General features: G+C 38.9%; 1 protein-coding gene across 2 annotated transcripts in view; it reads left to right on the top strand.

Annotated features, from left to right (window-relative positions):
- Positions 1 to 17417, top strand: part of MARK1 (microtubule affinity regulating kinase 1) — a 117771-nt gene that overhangs the window by 94418 nt on the left and 5936 nt on the right. Inside the window, exons 11-17 of one of the 2 annotated variants that reach the window (XM_044762753.2) lie at positions 922 to 1034; positions 3632 to 3785; positions 4089 to 4282; positions 8712 to 8812; positions 10255 to 10419; positions 11385 to 11636; positions 17334 to 17378. In XM_044762753.2, coding sequence (XP_044618688.1) covers positions 922 to 1034; positions 3632 to 3785; positions 4089 to 4282; positions 8712 to 8812; positions 10255 to 10419; positions 11385 to 11636; positions 17334 to 17378 — 1024 coding nt within the window. The remainder of the gene's footprint in view (positions 1 to 921; positions 1035 to 3631; positions 3786 to 4088; positions 4283 to 8711; positions 8813 to 10254; positions 10420 to 11384; positions 11637 to 17333; positions 17379 to 17417) is intronic. The other variant, XM_044762754.2, reaches the window with a different exon arrangement.

Here is a 17417-nt window from a genome sequence, read left to right as displayed (position 1 = left end):
TTTCAAATCAAGTTACTTAGTTTGTTCTCATGCATATTATAATCTAATTCAGCTGTCTTCCACAGGGATATAAAAATTAAAACAATGTAGATAAACTTCATTCTTTTCTTTGCACAGTCCCTATAGCAGGACGAATGACTGATTTAAGTAGCAGCACTGTTACCTAAATGACTAATAAGTATCAGCGAAAACAGAGCCTGTGTTTTAACCAGAAAGCAGAGGCACTGACTTAGGGATAAACACTGGGGCTCTCCCTTTCTGTTTCCCACGATCTCAGCAGGGTCCATCCTCCCATAGCCAGGCAGCGCGCTCTGCTTCCAACCTGTTCTCTTTCTTTTTCTTGCTCCATTCCCAAAGCCATCAGAAAGTCACAACTGAGTCATCTCAGCTGTGCTCCTATCTGGCTTGAGTTCAGTGTGGACAGGGAGGAGCATTCTAGGTGTTAGGAATCCTATCAGAACAGCAGCTTTGGAATTCAGGACTTCCAAAGAAGAATCAGCCTGCCTTCAGATCAGAAAGCAGAAATTGTTAAGAGAGGAGAGAAACCACTCCATGCACGGCTGAGAGTGTGTTGAGAGATAGGGAAGAGATTTTGTGTGTGTCACAGATGGATAGATACTGTGTTTCTGGCTGACAAGGGAACTCAGCTCAGGAATGTGCTAGGCAATGAGAAATGGAGCAGGCCCATGAATATATAATCCATGATACAGGTAACTTCTGCCTAAAAAATTGTGAATGTTATAGTATCTGTGACTATACAATATCTGTATGTTAATAATTCAGAAGTTTTTATAATTAATATTACACTTTAAAATTTCAAAACTTAGTTTTGATATATAATGTGGACAAATTTGCCTATTTTGTTGGTTTGTTTACTAAAAAAATACATTTGCAGAAAATTTGCATTCTTTTTATTTCTAGACATCATGATCACCATGGGTTTTGCACGAGATGAGATAAATGACGCCTTAATAAGTCAGAAATATGATGAAGTTATGGCTACTTATATTCTTCTAGGTAGAAAACCACCTGAAGTAAGTTTTTCACCTTTTTAGATTAATGTGAATTATTTCTTGAGCTAAGTGACCCCTAAGATTAAGATATAAATAACGTTAACAAATATATTCTATGTTGTATCAAAAATAATATAAAGACTCTAACATTCTTATTTATTAGAATTCAAAACTCAAGATGCTAAGTCCTGAACTGATTTCGTTTCCAAGTACTAAGAGAGATTCTGTTACCTTTTGAAAGAACAGGCCTAGTGCCTTGCTGGGCACCAGTCACAGTCTAGTCTTTGAGAATAACATCCCCCAGAGTTGCACATCCAAATGCAACAGCCCTGCCAAAGATAATATGATTGTCCTGGGTGTGCAGAAAAGACAGTGACTGAAACAAGAGAAAACGATAGCATTTAAAACAAGCTGTATGTCTTAAATGATTTATATAGGTGGGAACCCAGGAAAAGGTTGTTTGGTGATATTTTGCTTTGTAGAATGTCAAGCGGCTTTGATATATTCACTTGGGAATTCTCAAGGCCAGGAGAGATCTACAATAATGAGACAGATTCAGGAAATAACTGTATGCAAATGGTGATTAAACCATAAAAGCAAATGATCATTTGGGACAGCAGATATAAAGGTATAAATTCAGAGTCAGAACAGAGCCCAGAGCATTGACAGTTTGTTGAAAATTAGACATCTGTGGGAGGCATTTTATAGAATAGACTGAAATTATTTATAGTTAGATAGTAACTATTAGTGAAGAAGTACATTCAGCTGACATTTATTGAACCTACTCCGTACCAGAAGCTATGCTGTATACTGTGACTAGAGAGATGGGAAAATCTCTGCTCAGTCTAGAGGGGAGAGAAGCAGTCAACCGCATGGTACAGTGTGTACATGCTCTGATCAGGGGGCTGTACAGGATACTCTGGGGTGTACAGGAGGACAAACGTTTACAACAGGCCAAGACTTGTAAGAGGTAGAGTTAACAGTACTTGGTAACCTGTTAGAAATGAGGGATAAGAAACCCTCAGATTTCTAGCATCGGTGACTGGTTTTGTAAGATGTATTTGCCAAGATATGAAATGAGTGGATTTCAGGGGGAAGATAGGAAGTTCATTCAGTTTGGGGTGGTTGAATTTGAGACTAATGATGGATGGAGCTGTCCAGTGGACATTTGGTAGGAAGACTGGATCTGGATGCAGTGATTTGAGTAGCATTCCTCGATTTGGGAGTGGTCATCAGAGCACACAGTAATGTGTTAGGAGCTGTTCTAAGGACTTTACACCTATTCATGTATCTAATCCTCTCAATGACCCTACCGTGTAGGTATTATTACTATAGTGAAGGAGGGGACTCTTCAGTGGAGACATTAAGAGCTGGAGGAGTGGTATCCAAGAAGCCAAATCAAGAGAATTTTAAGAAGTGGGAAATGGTACAAATGGTTACTTCTAAAGTCTTTGAACTGTTTCTACTTAGGTTTTAAATTTCCCTCATAAGATCTTTAATTTTCCTATTAATTTAAATATAAGGAAGCACTGATTCCCCAGTTATACGGCCCGGCCCATGCCTGAGTTAAAATGAACTTGGAATTGCGTTGAATATAAACTAAGGAGGCTCCTGTAAGTAGTAAGAGCCTCAACTTGGGAGCCGGTTCACTGGGTTGAGATCCCTGCCTCTCGCCCACCCAGCACAGGCACTAACTATGTGACTTAGGCAAGTTTTGTAATTTCTCTGTGCCTCAGTTTCCTGCTCTATAAAATGAGGATCATAATAGTACTTACCTCTTAGGGTCGTTGAGAGGGTTAAATGAATTAATACTTGTAAAGTCCTTAGAACAGCTGCCGGCACATTACTGTGTTAGCTGTTATCTATTATGGTTTTCATCATCAATATTATGTACTGCACTATTTGTCATTAGTATCTTTACATATGAATTTAGATTTCTCTTTGGGATGCTAACGGTTCAGTCAAGAGTTGACTGGCAACAAACAACTTTTGTGTCACAGAGAGAGGGATAGCCTTTCATCCCCCAATTTAGCGTGTTAAGTCTTAAGCAGATGCAATTTCTTGATCAGAGCCAATAAACCAAATTTTGTTCTGTAAATATGTTGGAGAAAACAAAACAAATCAAAAACTGTGTGTGTGTATAAGTTAAAATTTTAGGTTTTATCCTAAATTTGAATCCCAACTATGCCTGAGTTTGAACCCCACTGATGTCCTTTGACTCTCTTAACCTCAGTTTTTCCATCTATAAAGTATAGGTTAATAAATCATAGGTTTGTTGCAATAATTCAGCAAAGTAACATAAAGAGCTTAGCACAGTGCCTAGTATATAATAACCATTCAATAATTGGTAGCTATTATTTGGTGTTTTGACTAAACTGAGGCTCCAAAGCCATTTGTACAAAATACCGGAATTTCATATGTACTGATGGAAGCACATTATAGCCACTTCCCTCTCTTCCTGTTTGCCAGCTCTCAGTTCTGTATCCAAACTTTTTTTTTTTTTCTCAGTTCTGATTACTCCTTGTATGACTTGGGATAGATTAGAAAATCAAGAGTATATATTGTTTGCATAAACATTTTTTTGTTTTAAAATCCTGTGGTCTTTCTTCTTCTTATAGTTTGAAGGCGGTGAGTCATTATCCAGTGGAAACTTGAGTCAGAGGTCACGGCCCAGTAGTGACTTAAACAACAGCTCTCTGCAGTCCCCCGCTCACCTGAAGGTCCAGCGGAGCATCTCAGCAAATCAGAAGCAGCGGCGCTTTAGTGATCATGGTGGGGGAAAAGTCAAAGAAGTGAAAAGACAGACTAATTCCACCCAAACTTCTGTTTTTTCAGCATTCCACATTCACATCTTTATGTGCTTGTGTCATCCCAGTTATCCCAGGTTTATATTGCTGAATGATTAATATAAGGCCCTTTTCAGGGGCTGACCTTAATTGTGTGATCATTCAGTTTAAACTTAGTTCAGAGTAAAAAGTATGCCAATAAAGATATTTTTTAATACAGAGTTTTTGTTCATGAGAAGAAAATATGTCAGTGTTTTAATCTAATTATGCTTCTTTAAAAAAATTATAGCTGGTCCATCCATTCCGCCTGCCGTATCATACACCAAAAGGCCTCAGGCTAACAGCGTGGAAAGTGAACAGAAGGAGGAGTGGGACAAAGATGTGGCTCGTAAACTCGGCAGCACAACCGTTGGATCAAAAAGCGAGGTGACTGCGAGCCCTCTTGTAGGGCCGGAGAGGAAAAAGTCCTCAACTATCCCAAGTGTGAGTAAATATTCCAGCAGATTGCAATTTATTGTAGTTTGTGTTGTCAGAATTTTTTATACAATCTTTGAAAATTTTTATCTCTTTTTAAAAAACGTTTCAAAATTTTAAAGTGAATTAGACATTTAAAGAACATGCAAAAGAGGCTAAGCTTCTCATAAGTGCTATTTAAGGACAAAAAATAAAATATGAATTCTTGAAATAGCACTTACCTCAAAATAAAATAAAATATAACCTCACCATAGAATGGTGTATTCACCTTTCCTGCCTCATTTCTCCTGTTTGTAATATTAATATTATATTGGCACATTTAATTTTACGTTTACAAATAATTGGTTCAATTGAAGGCAGACTCCATTAATAATTTATAAAGTTAGCTCACATCCTTCACTTAAAACGGTAAAGTCTAGAAATTATATAATGGGAGCTAGAAGATAGATTGAGAGTTGAAAGTGATCAAATGACTCATTAAAATATGTATGTGGTAACACGCACGAAAAAGGAAAAATAATGAAAATTCAGAACCAAACCTCTGGACAACATCCAGGAAGTGAAGATAAGGGTGGAGAATAATGGAAAAGATAAGAAAGATAGGGCTAAGTTTTAAAAATCAGGAGTGGTAAGCAGACCTGAGTTCAGGAACTTAAGTGCAGACAGTAGAAGAACGACAGTAGAATTTACAACTTTTAAAACAATAGGAGGAGAAATATTGATCTAGCCCATGGAAAGTAGGAAAGGAGAGAAAATAGGAGAAAAGTACTTTAAGTAGAAACATGAAATAAGGTAGCAAAAAGCCCACGTAATCGTAATTGCAAGTGAGTTAAACTCCCCACTAATTGTTTTATATAGTTAATTGAAACGACACCTTTTAAAAATATGTGATTCGATTATTGCTTCCTAGTTTACAAAATAGGCGTGCATAACCATTTTAAAAATTGATGGATATAACTGCTTACCTTCCAACTGATCTGTTTGGAAGTGAATGAACTATAATAGGGTTTAATATATTTTTTGAAAAAGCAATTTTCATAGGCAAGCCGTCATTTTCCCTTATCTAAACATCAGCTAGAGGACAGTTTCCAGAGCGTTGTCACCCCACTTAACAGAAAGAAAGAATTTGGTCTCTTATTTTCTGCACTCCCCGATGTTAACCTGTCATTCAACTCAGCTTGGTCTTGTTTTCCCATGAAATATTCTGCTGCCTGTTTCCACACCCATCTTCGTGTTGGGCTTTTGCCTAAAGTTCCCCCTCACGTTATGGAAATCCTGTTTCTATAGATCATTTCGAGTCCTGTCTCTTGGATGGAGCCTCCTGTGACTGAGTACTCCACATCTCATCGGCCTTTCTGATTGTTGTGTCATCTTATTAGCTCTTGGTTATATGCTGTCTTGTATTGTTCACTGGTGTTTCCCATGTAAACCTCATCTCCCCATATTTGTAATCTCCTGTTGTCTGTAGACATGGTAGCTTCTTCAGAATCATTAGTGCTGAAGCCCATAGTGGGCATTCAGAGCACATTTATCAATTTAAAGAAGGCAGAAAAACTAAGGCCTTAGTTTAAATTCAAATTATTTATGCCACACTTATCAGCCATTATTTTTTGAAAACATAAGCCAAAAGATTCTGAACAAGAGAGAAATTTTGTTCTTAGCCACTTAGTACAAGATTTTTTTTTATTTATTGTTTTAGTTTTGGTAATTTGAGAAATCAAAGTAATATATTTTGTTTAATTTTAGCAGTTCAGAAGTGTCTAAAGTAAAATTAATACTCTCCCCTTTCCAATCCATCACTTTCTGTTCTTGACTTCCAGTATAACTAGTGCTAATCATTTAGGACAAATTCTTTTAGAGATTTCCCTTCATTAAAGAAAACATAAATTAATATCTATGTACATGTGGGATTATTTTATTATATTTCTTATAAAAATGAGATTGTGCTATATCTATTATATTTTAATTTTTCTCACTTAAAATACTATGGGTCCTTCTAGATTGGAACCCCTAGATCTACTACAGTCTTGTTAATAGCTGTGCATTATCTCGTCTGTATTAATAGATAGATTCATCATAATTTATTCAACTATTCTATTCGTGGGGTGTTCACAGTTCGCAATTTTCCAGCGTGTACATCCTTGTACATTTGTGTTAACTGTTGTATTTCTGTTAAATAGGTCCTCAGAAGTTTCGTTTCTGGCTGACATGCTTTTTTAAGCTCAGGTGCAGAGAGTAGGGCTCATCCCGCCCCTCAGCTCGTGGCACAGTCACCCTTAGTTGTGAAACTTCCGTCCTCACTCCGGTGCCCCCACCTAGAGCGCCAGCTCTGATGCGTTTTAATTTGTCTGTCCTTGGAATATGCACATTTAAGTTTGCTAGTAAATACCGCCAGAGTAATTTTAATGCTTGGGATAATTATATCTCCACAAGCTCATCAACAGGTTGATATTATTGATCTTTAAAATTTTTGCATATCTGAAGGGCAAAAAGCAAAAAATATATCCTTTTGTTTTTAATTTGCATTTTGCTGACTGTTGACATCGACAGTGTGGCCTGCAAAGCCTGAAATGTTCGCTTTCTGGCTCTTTACAGAACAAGTTTGCTGACCCCAAAACACAAAAGCCAAATACAGAGCTTTAAACCCTTTTCTTTGAGGTAAAGGCCCGGGTGGAAGGAATTTGAGCGTTTACAATCCAAGCTCTGTCGTATTGTAAACTATTGATTGAACAAGTAAACATTCTTACCAGTGACTATTACTTGTCTGTAAGATTGAGTATAATGGAAAATATCTAGTCCACTCGAATGGCATGACTTGGCTCCTTACTCTCTGAATAATAGCCTTAACGTGCATAGGTAATTTAGTAGGTGATAGTTTGACAGTGCTTTTAATGTTTATAAAGTCAGAAGCCTTTTTTTGACCAATAGTAAAAGCTCTTAGAAGTATGATTCTGTTGACAGTATTCCTTAGCATTAGTCTAATATGTTGACTTACGGGTAATGTCGACAGATGATGTTTAGACTGTCCAGTTGGTGGACAGCAGTGGGGCGAGTTCTGAAACTCGCTTGGTGAAATTTGTTGGTTATCTGAACTATTTGTTTTATTGTTTATCGCCCACAACTCTTACAGACGATAAATGATGGGAGTGTTACTCGTTGTGAGAGAACTTAGGACTCTTTCTGTGGATAATGTGCAGGAAAATGTGAATAATGAACAATATAAAATTTTGTCTCCTCTAAGAAAAGTATGAATCAACTTTTTTTGTAAAACAAAAGGAAGGAGATATTTCTTCTTTCAGGGAGACTCAGAAAGGTTAGGGCTGCTATAATGATGATTATGTAAAATATTTTACATAAAAATTGCAGTGTAATTATATAAATATAATCACTTTAATATAGAATAAGCCCAAAGGAGTAGTCTGCAGGGTTGGTTTCTTGGGAAATGCAGGCAAATTTATATAAATTATATATATATATATACACACACACACACATTATATAAACGTGCCCTATTCAAAGATTTGAAATCTGCACTTACACAATTTTATTTATATGATGCTTCTTTGACTCTCTAAGCCTAATTCAAGCATATATCTATTAACTTTCTAGCCCTCATGATTAAACAAATTTTAAGTTAATTATGTGTTTTAAAGAATAGCAAAAGCTGGGTTAGCCAAAAATAGGGAATTTTTTTTCAGTTGGTGTAAGAATTAAACAGAAGAGTATTTTATCCCTTTTGAAAATCATTACTATATAGTTTAGTGCTAGTAACCAGTCAAGGTTTTGGCAGGCACAACAGGGGTTTTAGATCAATGGTTGTGGGCAGAGTGTTACCCACAGTGAGGAGATTCTGTCCCCTTTTGCTTATTCTTTCTCTTTTCTCCAGAGCTCAGATTTGGCTTGCCTCCTAGCTAAAACCTTGGTGGCTTCAGCTGGGCCTGCCTTTGACCTTGCAGCTTTAGTCTCCTTACCGTTACCACTGACTGTGGGGCTTTCCCAAGCAGGTGAAGAATGGCCACCCACAGGCCTCCCGGTGGGCCCACTACTTTCACTGCCACAGGTGTCCTGCTTGTGGTAATATTTAGTGTGGACTTGTCCCCCGCTCCTAGCCCCATGAAGCTGCCTGTACCACTCCCCGCCCTTCCCACCACCAGATTACAAAGGAGAGAGTAAAAAACCAGCTTTCTTGTTGCTTCCAAACAACTGCTTGCTGCTGCTGCTGTAGGACAGTCAGCGTTCTGCGACGGGCTTGTTATGCTTGCCTTTTACTCCTGTGGTCTAACTGAGAGAGGTGTGAGATAGGGCTTATTAATATGATTCTGAGAAATTAAAATTCCACCATGGGTTTTTTCAAAGTCATCGCAGCTTAAATTCATTTCTTTGGCTTTCCACATCTACAGTTAGAAGTTTTAAAAGGCATTTTTTTTCCTTCTTCAAGACCAATGTATATCCTGGAGGTAGCATGGCAAGAAGGAATACATACGTGTGTGAAAGGACCACAGATCGATACGCGGCATTGCAGAATGGAAAAGACAGCAGGTAAGTGTTTCTGCGCTATGTTAGCACTCTTGCTGTAACGCCTGCCGCTGAATGGGTCAAGAGGAAAGGAAATACAAAATAGTAAGATTGCGACCTGCCATTCCTACTAAGATGTCTCCCCTTCTGTCCCCGCATGGAAAGATGGGAGAATACTTAGGGAAGACAGGAGGTAAATCTCTTAACCTGAGAATTTCTGAATCAAATCTGATAGTAAATATCTCCCTACAGCAAAGCAGCTCATACTGTCCTAATCTGATCTTCATAATTTGAATCTTATTCTCTTATATACCTGCTGCTTCCTTCTCACCTCCTTCCATCTCCTCTTCCCATCAAGTCATTATTGTATCCACACAGTGATGGCTTTATTTTCCTTCCTCTACGGGAATGTGGTCATCTCAACTGATCATTGAGAACCAGGCAGTTCTCAAAGTGTTTTATTTTAAATAATGATAAATCACATTATTTTTATTATTTAAAAAATTTAGCTTTTCACCGTGAGTTGTAAGACCTACACATCAGTATAGTACCAAAGGACAGGAATCTTATTCTAATAAGATTCTATTCTTAGTTCCATCCCTGGTCATTTCAGTAGTCTGGGCAGACCATTCTTATATTTGTTTCCTCTTAATTAATAGATATCATGTAAGTGTTATTATAAGGCACAGGAGGTAAATGTATCTTCCTTTAGAATAAGAGCCTTTAGGCTAGAAAAATACTTGGGAATTGATTTCTGACTTATATGTTTCCTGTACTAAGTCCTAATCTATAGCTCCTTTAATCTGTAGCAGTTAACCTATTGATTAATGATATGAGCTGAAAATGAGGTTTCCAGAGATAGATTTTTTTTTTCTGAACAAGATTCACCCTGAGCTAGCATCTGCTGCCAATCTTCCTTTTTTTGTATGTGAGCCACCACCACAGCCTGGCCACTGACAGACGAGTGGGGTAGGTCCACTCCTGGGAACTGAACCTGGGCTGCCGAAGGAGAGTATGCCAAACTTAACCACTAGGCCACCGGGGCTGGCTCCAGAGACAGCATTATTGTTATAATTGTGAATTCTTATTGTATAATGGACAATGAACCACAGCAACACATGACACCAAACTGATTTTTAGAAAGTGAAAAATGTCTCCAGTCATAATTACTTTATCCATAAGAATGATTCCATACCTTGTCAGGTTGACACATATTTATAGAGCAAGTGTGTGTGAGATCTTTTCCATGGGAGGGGGTGGAAAATTCACCCTGTACATTTTTAACCAGAATATTATTTGGTTAGTCACTAATAGTGCCACTAATGTTAATTTCTTTTAAGTGTTTTAGTCATGAAAGGTGTTAGTCAATTTAGACTTTTAAAAATCTGATTCTTAAATTTTAGTGAACTGCAACTTTTCTCTTTTTTTACTTTTCCATGGTCTTCTCAACTGTTTCATGTTGGAAGCCTTACGGAGATGTCCGCGAGTAGCATATCTTCTGCAGGCTCTGCTGTGGCTTCTGCTGTCCCCTCGGCACGACCCCGCCACCAGAAGTCCATGTCTGCTTCTGGTCATCCTATTAAAGTTACACTGCCAACCATTAAAGACAGCTCTGAAGCTTACCGGCCTGGGTAAAGTGCTGGTTGCATTTCCTTTTGCTGTTAAGACTTTTTAAAAATATATCACCGTATGAAAATACATGACGGGCACTATCATATTAAGAGCTTTCTGAAAAGGTTCGGTGTTTGTGGCAGAGGAGAAGTTGGATTGTAACATCAATTTACTACATCTGCTAGCTGTTTTCAAAAATGTTGCTTATAATTTAAATCACTTTCTAGAGGAATCTTCAAGGATTTTATTTTAAATTCATCTGTAAAGTATTGCTGCCTAATTTATCATTTAGGTAAATTGAGTTTTTTATGATCTAAAAACAAAAAAATGTGAGACTGGGAGTTGAGACTTGGGCAATCATCCTAGCACCTCCCAGTTTCTGGTTCTTAATAAAACTGGCCTTTTAATTTCCCTGCCAATGAAACAGACGATCTCAAAGACCCTTTTCACGTATAAAATTATGTGACTATTTTTCTAGTATTTGTCTATGTTAGGATTTCTCAAGTTCAGGTACGTCTTTGATCATTAGATTTGTTAATCATATTTGTGGTGTCCTGTAGCATTGTGCTACCAGTGAAACCTAAATTATAAAGAGGAAATGATTCTATTCAAATGCTTTTTCACAAACAATAAAACTCGTGTTCCACGTTGCTGAATAGCTTAAGAGAATAGTAAAAACGTGTATGCAGTCCCTCTGGTGTCTGACACTGAAGAGTAGTTATCTCTGTGTCCCTGTTTCAGTAATTTCTTAATCTTCAGTAACGAAATTTTTATAAAAGCCATTTAGTTTCAAACTGAAGTTTTATCCCTCTGTGTATGATGATATGGTAAATACAGTTAACTCGTGCATCGTGTCTCTAATGTGAACAGATAAAATAGGGCCGAATAAAAGTAGCCATAGCAATTTTTTTCTGGGTTTTAAAAGCATGAGTGAAATTTCTCCCTCTCCTTCTTCTGAATAATATATCTTAATTTGTCCCCACAGTACGACCCAGAGAGTGCCTGCTGCTTCCCCATCTGCCCACAGTATTAGTGCCACCACTCCAGACAGAACCCGTTTTCCCCGGGGGAGTTCAAGCCGAAGCACTTTCCATGGGGAACAGCTCCGGGAGCGACGCAGCGCTGCTTATAACGGGCCACCTGCTTCCCCCTCCCATGAAACGGGTGCATTTGCACATGCCAGAAGGGGCACGTCAACTGGCATCATAAGCAAAATAACATCCAAATTTGTTCGCAGGTCAGTACCAGTGCACTGTGGTGTTTTGTTTCCTCTAGGAATTATAAAGAAGGCTTGCTTTTATTCTTTAATCTTTATATTGATTTTCCCAAATAGTTTCATGACATTTCATTAGAACTGGTCTTTACAGAAGTGTGAAGAAAAACTCTTTAAGACAGAGAAAAAAAAAAAAATGGACAAAATGAGAATTTTAAAATTCTGTAAAATAGAGTGGAAAGAGCAAACCTTGACTTCAAAAATGTGTTTTAACAAAAAAGTTATCCCCTACATAAAAGCCTTGATTAAGAAAAAGGAATTAAATGAGTTTACATTTATCCTTTAAATAATATTTCTTAAGAATATTTTAAATTGCTCGCTAATAATAGTTTACCTTTTTTAAAAAATATAGTTTACCTTATTTTTCTTCCTTGTAAAAAGCCTATATACTGGAGTCACAAAGATTACTTATATAATTTAACATCGTAAAATCTTAACCTCAAAACACAGTTAACACAAAATGAATACAGTAGTATAGTAAACTTCTAATAAAAGCATAAAATTGTACCTTTTTCTAAAAAGTAAATGTAAATGTACAGCACACATTGATTATACAGGTTGCCGAACACACCGCAGGTGGATGTCAATTTCACCTATTAGTAGGTCCTAGGAAATGCCTACTAAAGCCCCTTATGTCCAGAGCACTGTGCTAGGTGCCGAGCAGGATCCAGAGATGCAGAAGACGGCACATCTGCCCTCCAGATTCGGACAGTCCTGAGAGAAGCAGACCTGTGAACAACTCGCCGAGATGTAAAACAGAATGTGTGGTGCGAGGAGATGTGGGCACCGTGCTGGAGGAGTCCAGAGGAAGGCACAGTTGTCTCTGACTAGGGGAGAGTTAAGGCTCCCTGCCATATAGTTATTTGAGTAGAGCCCTAAGTGGTAGATAAGAAATTATTAGACTTGCTTTTAAAAAACATTAATTAAATAGTTAATTTTCAATATTATTAGTGTTCCTAGGATTTCAAAGAGTGGCTGTGAGGAAGAGAAGTAGCAGCTTGAGTCTCCTGCCTTTTCATGGAGCCATTTATGGACTCAGTTCCTGGGTCAGTTTGCCCAGGATCACATAGCTGAATTTAAAACTTTAAATCCTGAAAAGCAATGTCAGTCACTGATTCTGTACCATTTGGGTAGTTACCATGCAGCATGGCACTTTGTTAGAGAAAGATCTAAAAGCCCACCACAGGGTCAGCATGACAGTCAGGCAGTGGTGCTTGCTGCCCGCCCATCTGTAGGGTGCTGGTTGGATTATCAGTAGTTTCTGCTGTTGGAACTTGGCTATTTAAAGCCGTTTTTAGCCAGTACTTTCTCGTGGGTAAGCCAGGATTAATTTTAAAGTGAAGGAGAATAGGCTTTGAGTTTAATGCTTGATTACTAATTGTGCATTAAGCATTGTGCAGAATAAAATATTTCACTTTACTTTGCAATAAAAATTTAGATTTAGCGGGAACATAGTGAAGAGCACTGGACAAGAAGTCAGGACAGAATGTCAGAGCAAGGAAGTGCCATCGAGATAGTCTGTTGGGAGGTTAGGATAAAGGATTGTCATATAGTCATTTACCAAGTATGTGAAGACCTACTGTGTGCTAGATACTCTACTGGTGCTGTTGATAGGGCAGTAAATGGGACTGACATTGCCCCTCCCTTCCTGGGAGCAACTTCTCATCTTGCAACATTCCACATGGTTGAAACATTTTCCTCACTTGTCTTCTGGTTTTCCTCCTGCCTCTCAAACTAGCTGTCCCTTCTCAGGCTCCTTTGCTCATTCTTTTTAGGTTCCCTTGCCTCTCCCCCCCGACCCTGAAATGTCAGACTGCCCCAGGGCTCAGTCTTTGGACACATTCTTTTCTCTGGTTATGCTCACTCTCTTGGTGATCTCATTCAGACCCGTGACATTAAATTCCATCTTAACGTTAACAACTCCCACATCTGTATCTTTAGCTGAGATCTCTCCTCCGAACTGCAGACCCACATATCCAGTTGTCTGCTCAGCCTCTCCACTTGGATGCATAATAATAATAGACTCTCAAACAGAACGTGTCCGAAATTCAACTCGCAATCCTCTTCCTGAAACCTGTCCTGCCCTGTTCACCATTTTTGGTAATGGCGACGCCATCCTTCTGGTCGCTGGGTCTGCGAGCACTGGGTTATCCTGGACTGCTCCTTTTCTCATACCACACAGCAGTTCCGTTAGCAGGTTGTGTTGGCTCTGCCTCCACAGTATTTCCCGAGTTTAACTGCCTCCATCCTCCCACTGCTGCCTTCATGATCTAAACCACTGCTCATCTTCCAACTCCTAACAGGTCTTGTAGCTTCTGCCGTTGTCCTCTATTCTGTGTTCAACAATGTAAGTCCTCAGTTTAAAGCCCTCGACTTGCTTCCATCTTGCTCAGGGTATAATTCAGAGCCCTCACAGTGGCCTCCGAGGCCCCACATGGCCTGGCTGCCCGTTTCTGTTCTGACCTCCTCTTCGCTCACTCCTCCCCTGGCTGCTTCCACACCAGCCACACGGGGCCCTGTGCTCGTGTTGAACTTTGAATAGTGTCAGTCAGTGGAGGATTTTGGGGGCAGGGGGAGAAGGAGGGAAGGAGGAGGTGGTTTGCTGGCTTTTGTCAGCAATTTGGTAGTGTTTTTAATGTCTTCATTTTTAACATATTTTAATTAATTCTGGATTTGGTTAGAGAAGAAAAAAAAAATCACACTTATCCTCCGAGGTCACTTGTCACCTTGTGAACGAACAGCTTGGGCTTTACAGATAGGCTTGTGTTCACTGCAGTGCGTGAGGTCTCCCCTGATGTCGCATCTGGTAGCTTGAGCTTGGGCTCTATGGGGCCTGCGCCACAGACGATTCAGTGCGGGAGGAAGAGCCGTGTCTCAGTCCAGGAGTGAACCTGCCGAGTTCTTTAGCAGCTGACAGCCTGGATGCAGTTGATCTCTCTGCACTTGCAGCCTATTGAACTTTTGGGATGGTTGGAGGCTTGGAGATAAACCAGAGTATTTCTCTGTGTTCAGGATATATTCCAGCCTTTTCATTTAATCTTCTCAACTCAGTTCTCAGGTTATCAGTCCTTCCCACTTGTCTCTTCTTCTTAAGTCCATCCTGGGGTCAAGCCTGCCTTTCTCTCTGTTCCCTTTGCCTTTCTCACTTCACTGTGTCCAAAGCATGAAGAAATGACGCTGACACCCCCGTGTGACCAGCACTGGAACTGGGCATGCTCAGGGGCGGGACTGACTTTGAGTCTAACTTGATTGCCAAGACAACGCACAGACTTTGGGACCAACTAAGCTGATGTGCTGCTCAATGCTTAAAAGGATGAAAAATAGGATTTTATAGGGGAAAAAGTAAAGGATTTGGGGTTGAAGAAAGGAAGGATAAAGAATAGCTCAGAGTTAATTTTTCATGTATTTGAAAACCATTATTACAAAGAGGAAGCCAGCTAGTAGCTCTCCTCGGCCAGTAAGAATGCTGTACACTGAAATAACCACACAAGAGAGTTATTCTCTGGTTCTAGGAAAGCAATTTATACTACAATCATCTATCAAGGGAGGATGTAGACATACTATTTCAAAAGTCACTTGAATAGCGTTTAGAACCATATGCTTTGGCTAAGTTCAGTATAACTACTGAATAAACTGGAGGTTATATCAAGCCTTAGGATTTTCTAACCATGGGTCACTCTTATACAGGGGATAACCTCATTATTTTAATTGACTGTATATGGCTCTATGTAAGATACGTGGCTCTTTTTAAGTTTTAAGTATTGGAGAGCAATGCTACACTGCACGTGCTCGGACAGCCACCTGTGCCTTCCGTTTCCCCAGCTACCTCCCACCGTGGCCCCTTATAGCTCACTTACTGGACTATTTAGAACCACTGCCAGCAGCAGGAGTTCTTCAATCGGTGTTCCAGTGGCGTCCAGGCAGGAACAGGGTATGGGGAACAATGTGATGAGTCAGGTGCTGTTTCAGCGATTGTAGCAGGGGCAGTAGGTCCAAGGGCTGTTTCATTCCTGATGCTCAAAGTTCAGCAGCAGTGGAAGAGAGGTCTGCTAACAGAGATTTATAAGGCAAAACATAAACAGGTGAGAAAACTCCAGTGAGACATGCGGAATTTTATCTTAGCAGCGGGAATCAACAGCATTACTATCTTGCTGGCCCAGCTGATGGACTGCCCTTCAGTGTGTGTCAGTTCATCTCCGCGTAAACAGAAATGTACGCTCCACTTGGAGCCTGCTCAAAGAATGTTTTGTTTATTTCAGTGTGCTATAATGAAAATAGATTCGTATAGATGGCGTTGAATTTTTATTATACTTGCCAATGAAAATGCCAGTTATTAAAAAGAGAAATTTAAGAAACCCCATTTAAATGTGAAAATACATCTTCTTAATCCTTTTTAATTCAGATAGGAAGATGGTTTTTGCACAGCATGTTTATCAGGAAAGGCCTATAGTTAAAGACCCTGAGAAGCATAAGGCATTCATGTTTTAACCATGAGTTAAAGTTTTAGAGCGTAGCGTATGAGTGAGTTTTATTAATTTGGTGAGGAAAGTGGCCATGTGCCACATAACAATGTTTCGGTCAATGATGCACCCGCACATATGCAGCTGTGGTCCCATGAGATTAGCATCATACAGGCGTGTTCACCTGGGTGTGTAGCAGGCTGCACCATCTAGGTTTGCGTAAGTACACTCTATGGTGTTCACATGATGACAAAATCGCCTGACGATGCATTTCTCACAATGTATCCCCGTCACTAAGTGACACATGACTGTAATATAAACGTTTCTGGAATGGTAAAAACATTCACTTAAGAGTTCGAGTTGGTGATTTTTCCAAGCTGTCTAATAGTATTTTGCTGTATCACTGGGCATCTCTTAATATATTTAAACTGGTTTATAACTTGATACTCCTGTGTAGATATTTAATTACCTTTGAAAATGACAAAGTAGTTAAAATTTTGGTAGACTTAAAAAATATTAATTACATTCAACAAAAGGACAATTAGTAGAGTTTTCCTGGTTTTATTTCACAGGTGGATATTGAGGTAAGATCAATATTTCTGTTTAAGATTGAATTCATGTTTTTAAAAGACTCACCTGCTTTGGTAGGCTGTTGGTTTGCTGCAATATTTTATCATGTGCATGAATTATTAGCCTAACTTCTGAAATAAGTTATTGCTTATTTAAAGTTTGGATTTTTAGAAATATTTGTTTATGTGTTGAGCGTTATTTCTAACTAGAAGGTTAATTTATGTGCTTTGTAAATTGAGCGGCTACTAGAATTATGTGTAATAACAAATATGAAGTTGAATCTTGCTGTTGATAATTATTAAATAGTTTTAACTTGAGACTGAACTAAACTAAACCAAAAGATAAATTATGACTTTAAAATTGTGGCTGGGAATTGGAAGATAATGTAAAAAAAAAATCCTAAACTGTCACCTAGCATCTCCTCTATGACAATACCCAGTAGACGCTCAATAAATGATAGTTGTGTGGTCGTGATGAAAACAAGAGAAATAGTGTTAGACTGACTGGTAATAGAAAACTGTCATGCTAGAAGTTTGCTCAACAAGTTAATTTTGAAATCATTTTAGATGTAGGTTTTCTTGATATATTTTTTACTCTTATCATTAAATCTCAACCTCCACTTTGTTTTGAGGGATCCAAGTGAAGGCGAAGCCAGTGGCAGAACCGACACCTCAAGGTGAGGAGCCACTGTTAATACTTCGCTGCCAGGCCCCGT

This window comes from Equus asinus, chromosome 30 (assembly GCF_041296235.1).
Source record: "Equus asinus isolate D_3611 breed Donkey chromosome 30, EquAss-T2T_v2, whole genome shotgun sequence".
NCBI lineage: Eukaryota > Metazoa > Chordata > Mammalia > Perissodactyla > Equidae > Equus > Equus asinus.
Note: the sequence above shows the minus strand (reverse complement) of the source record. Positions and strands in the feature narration are given on the sequence as shown.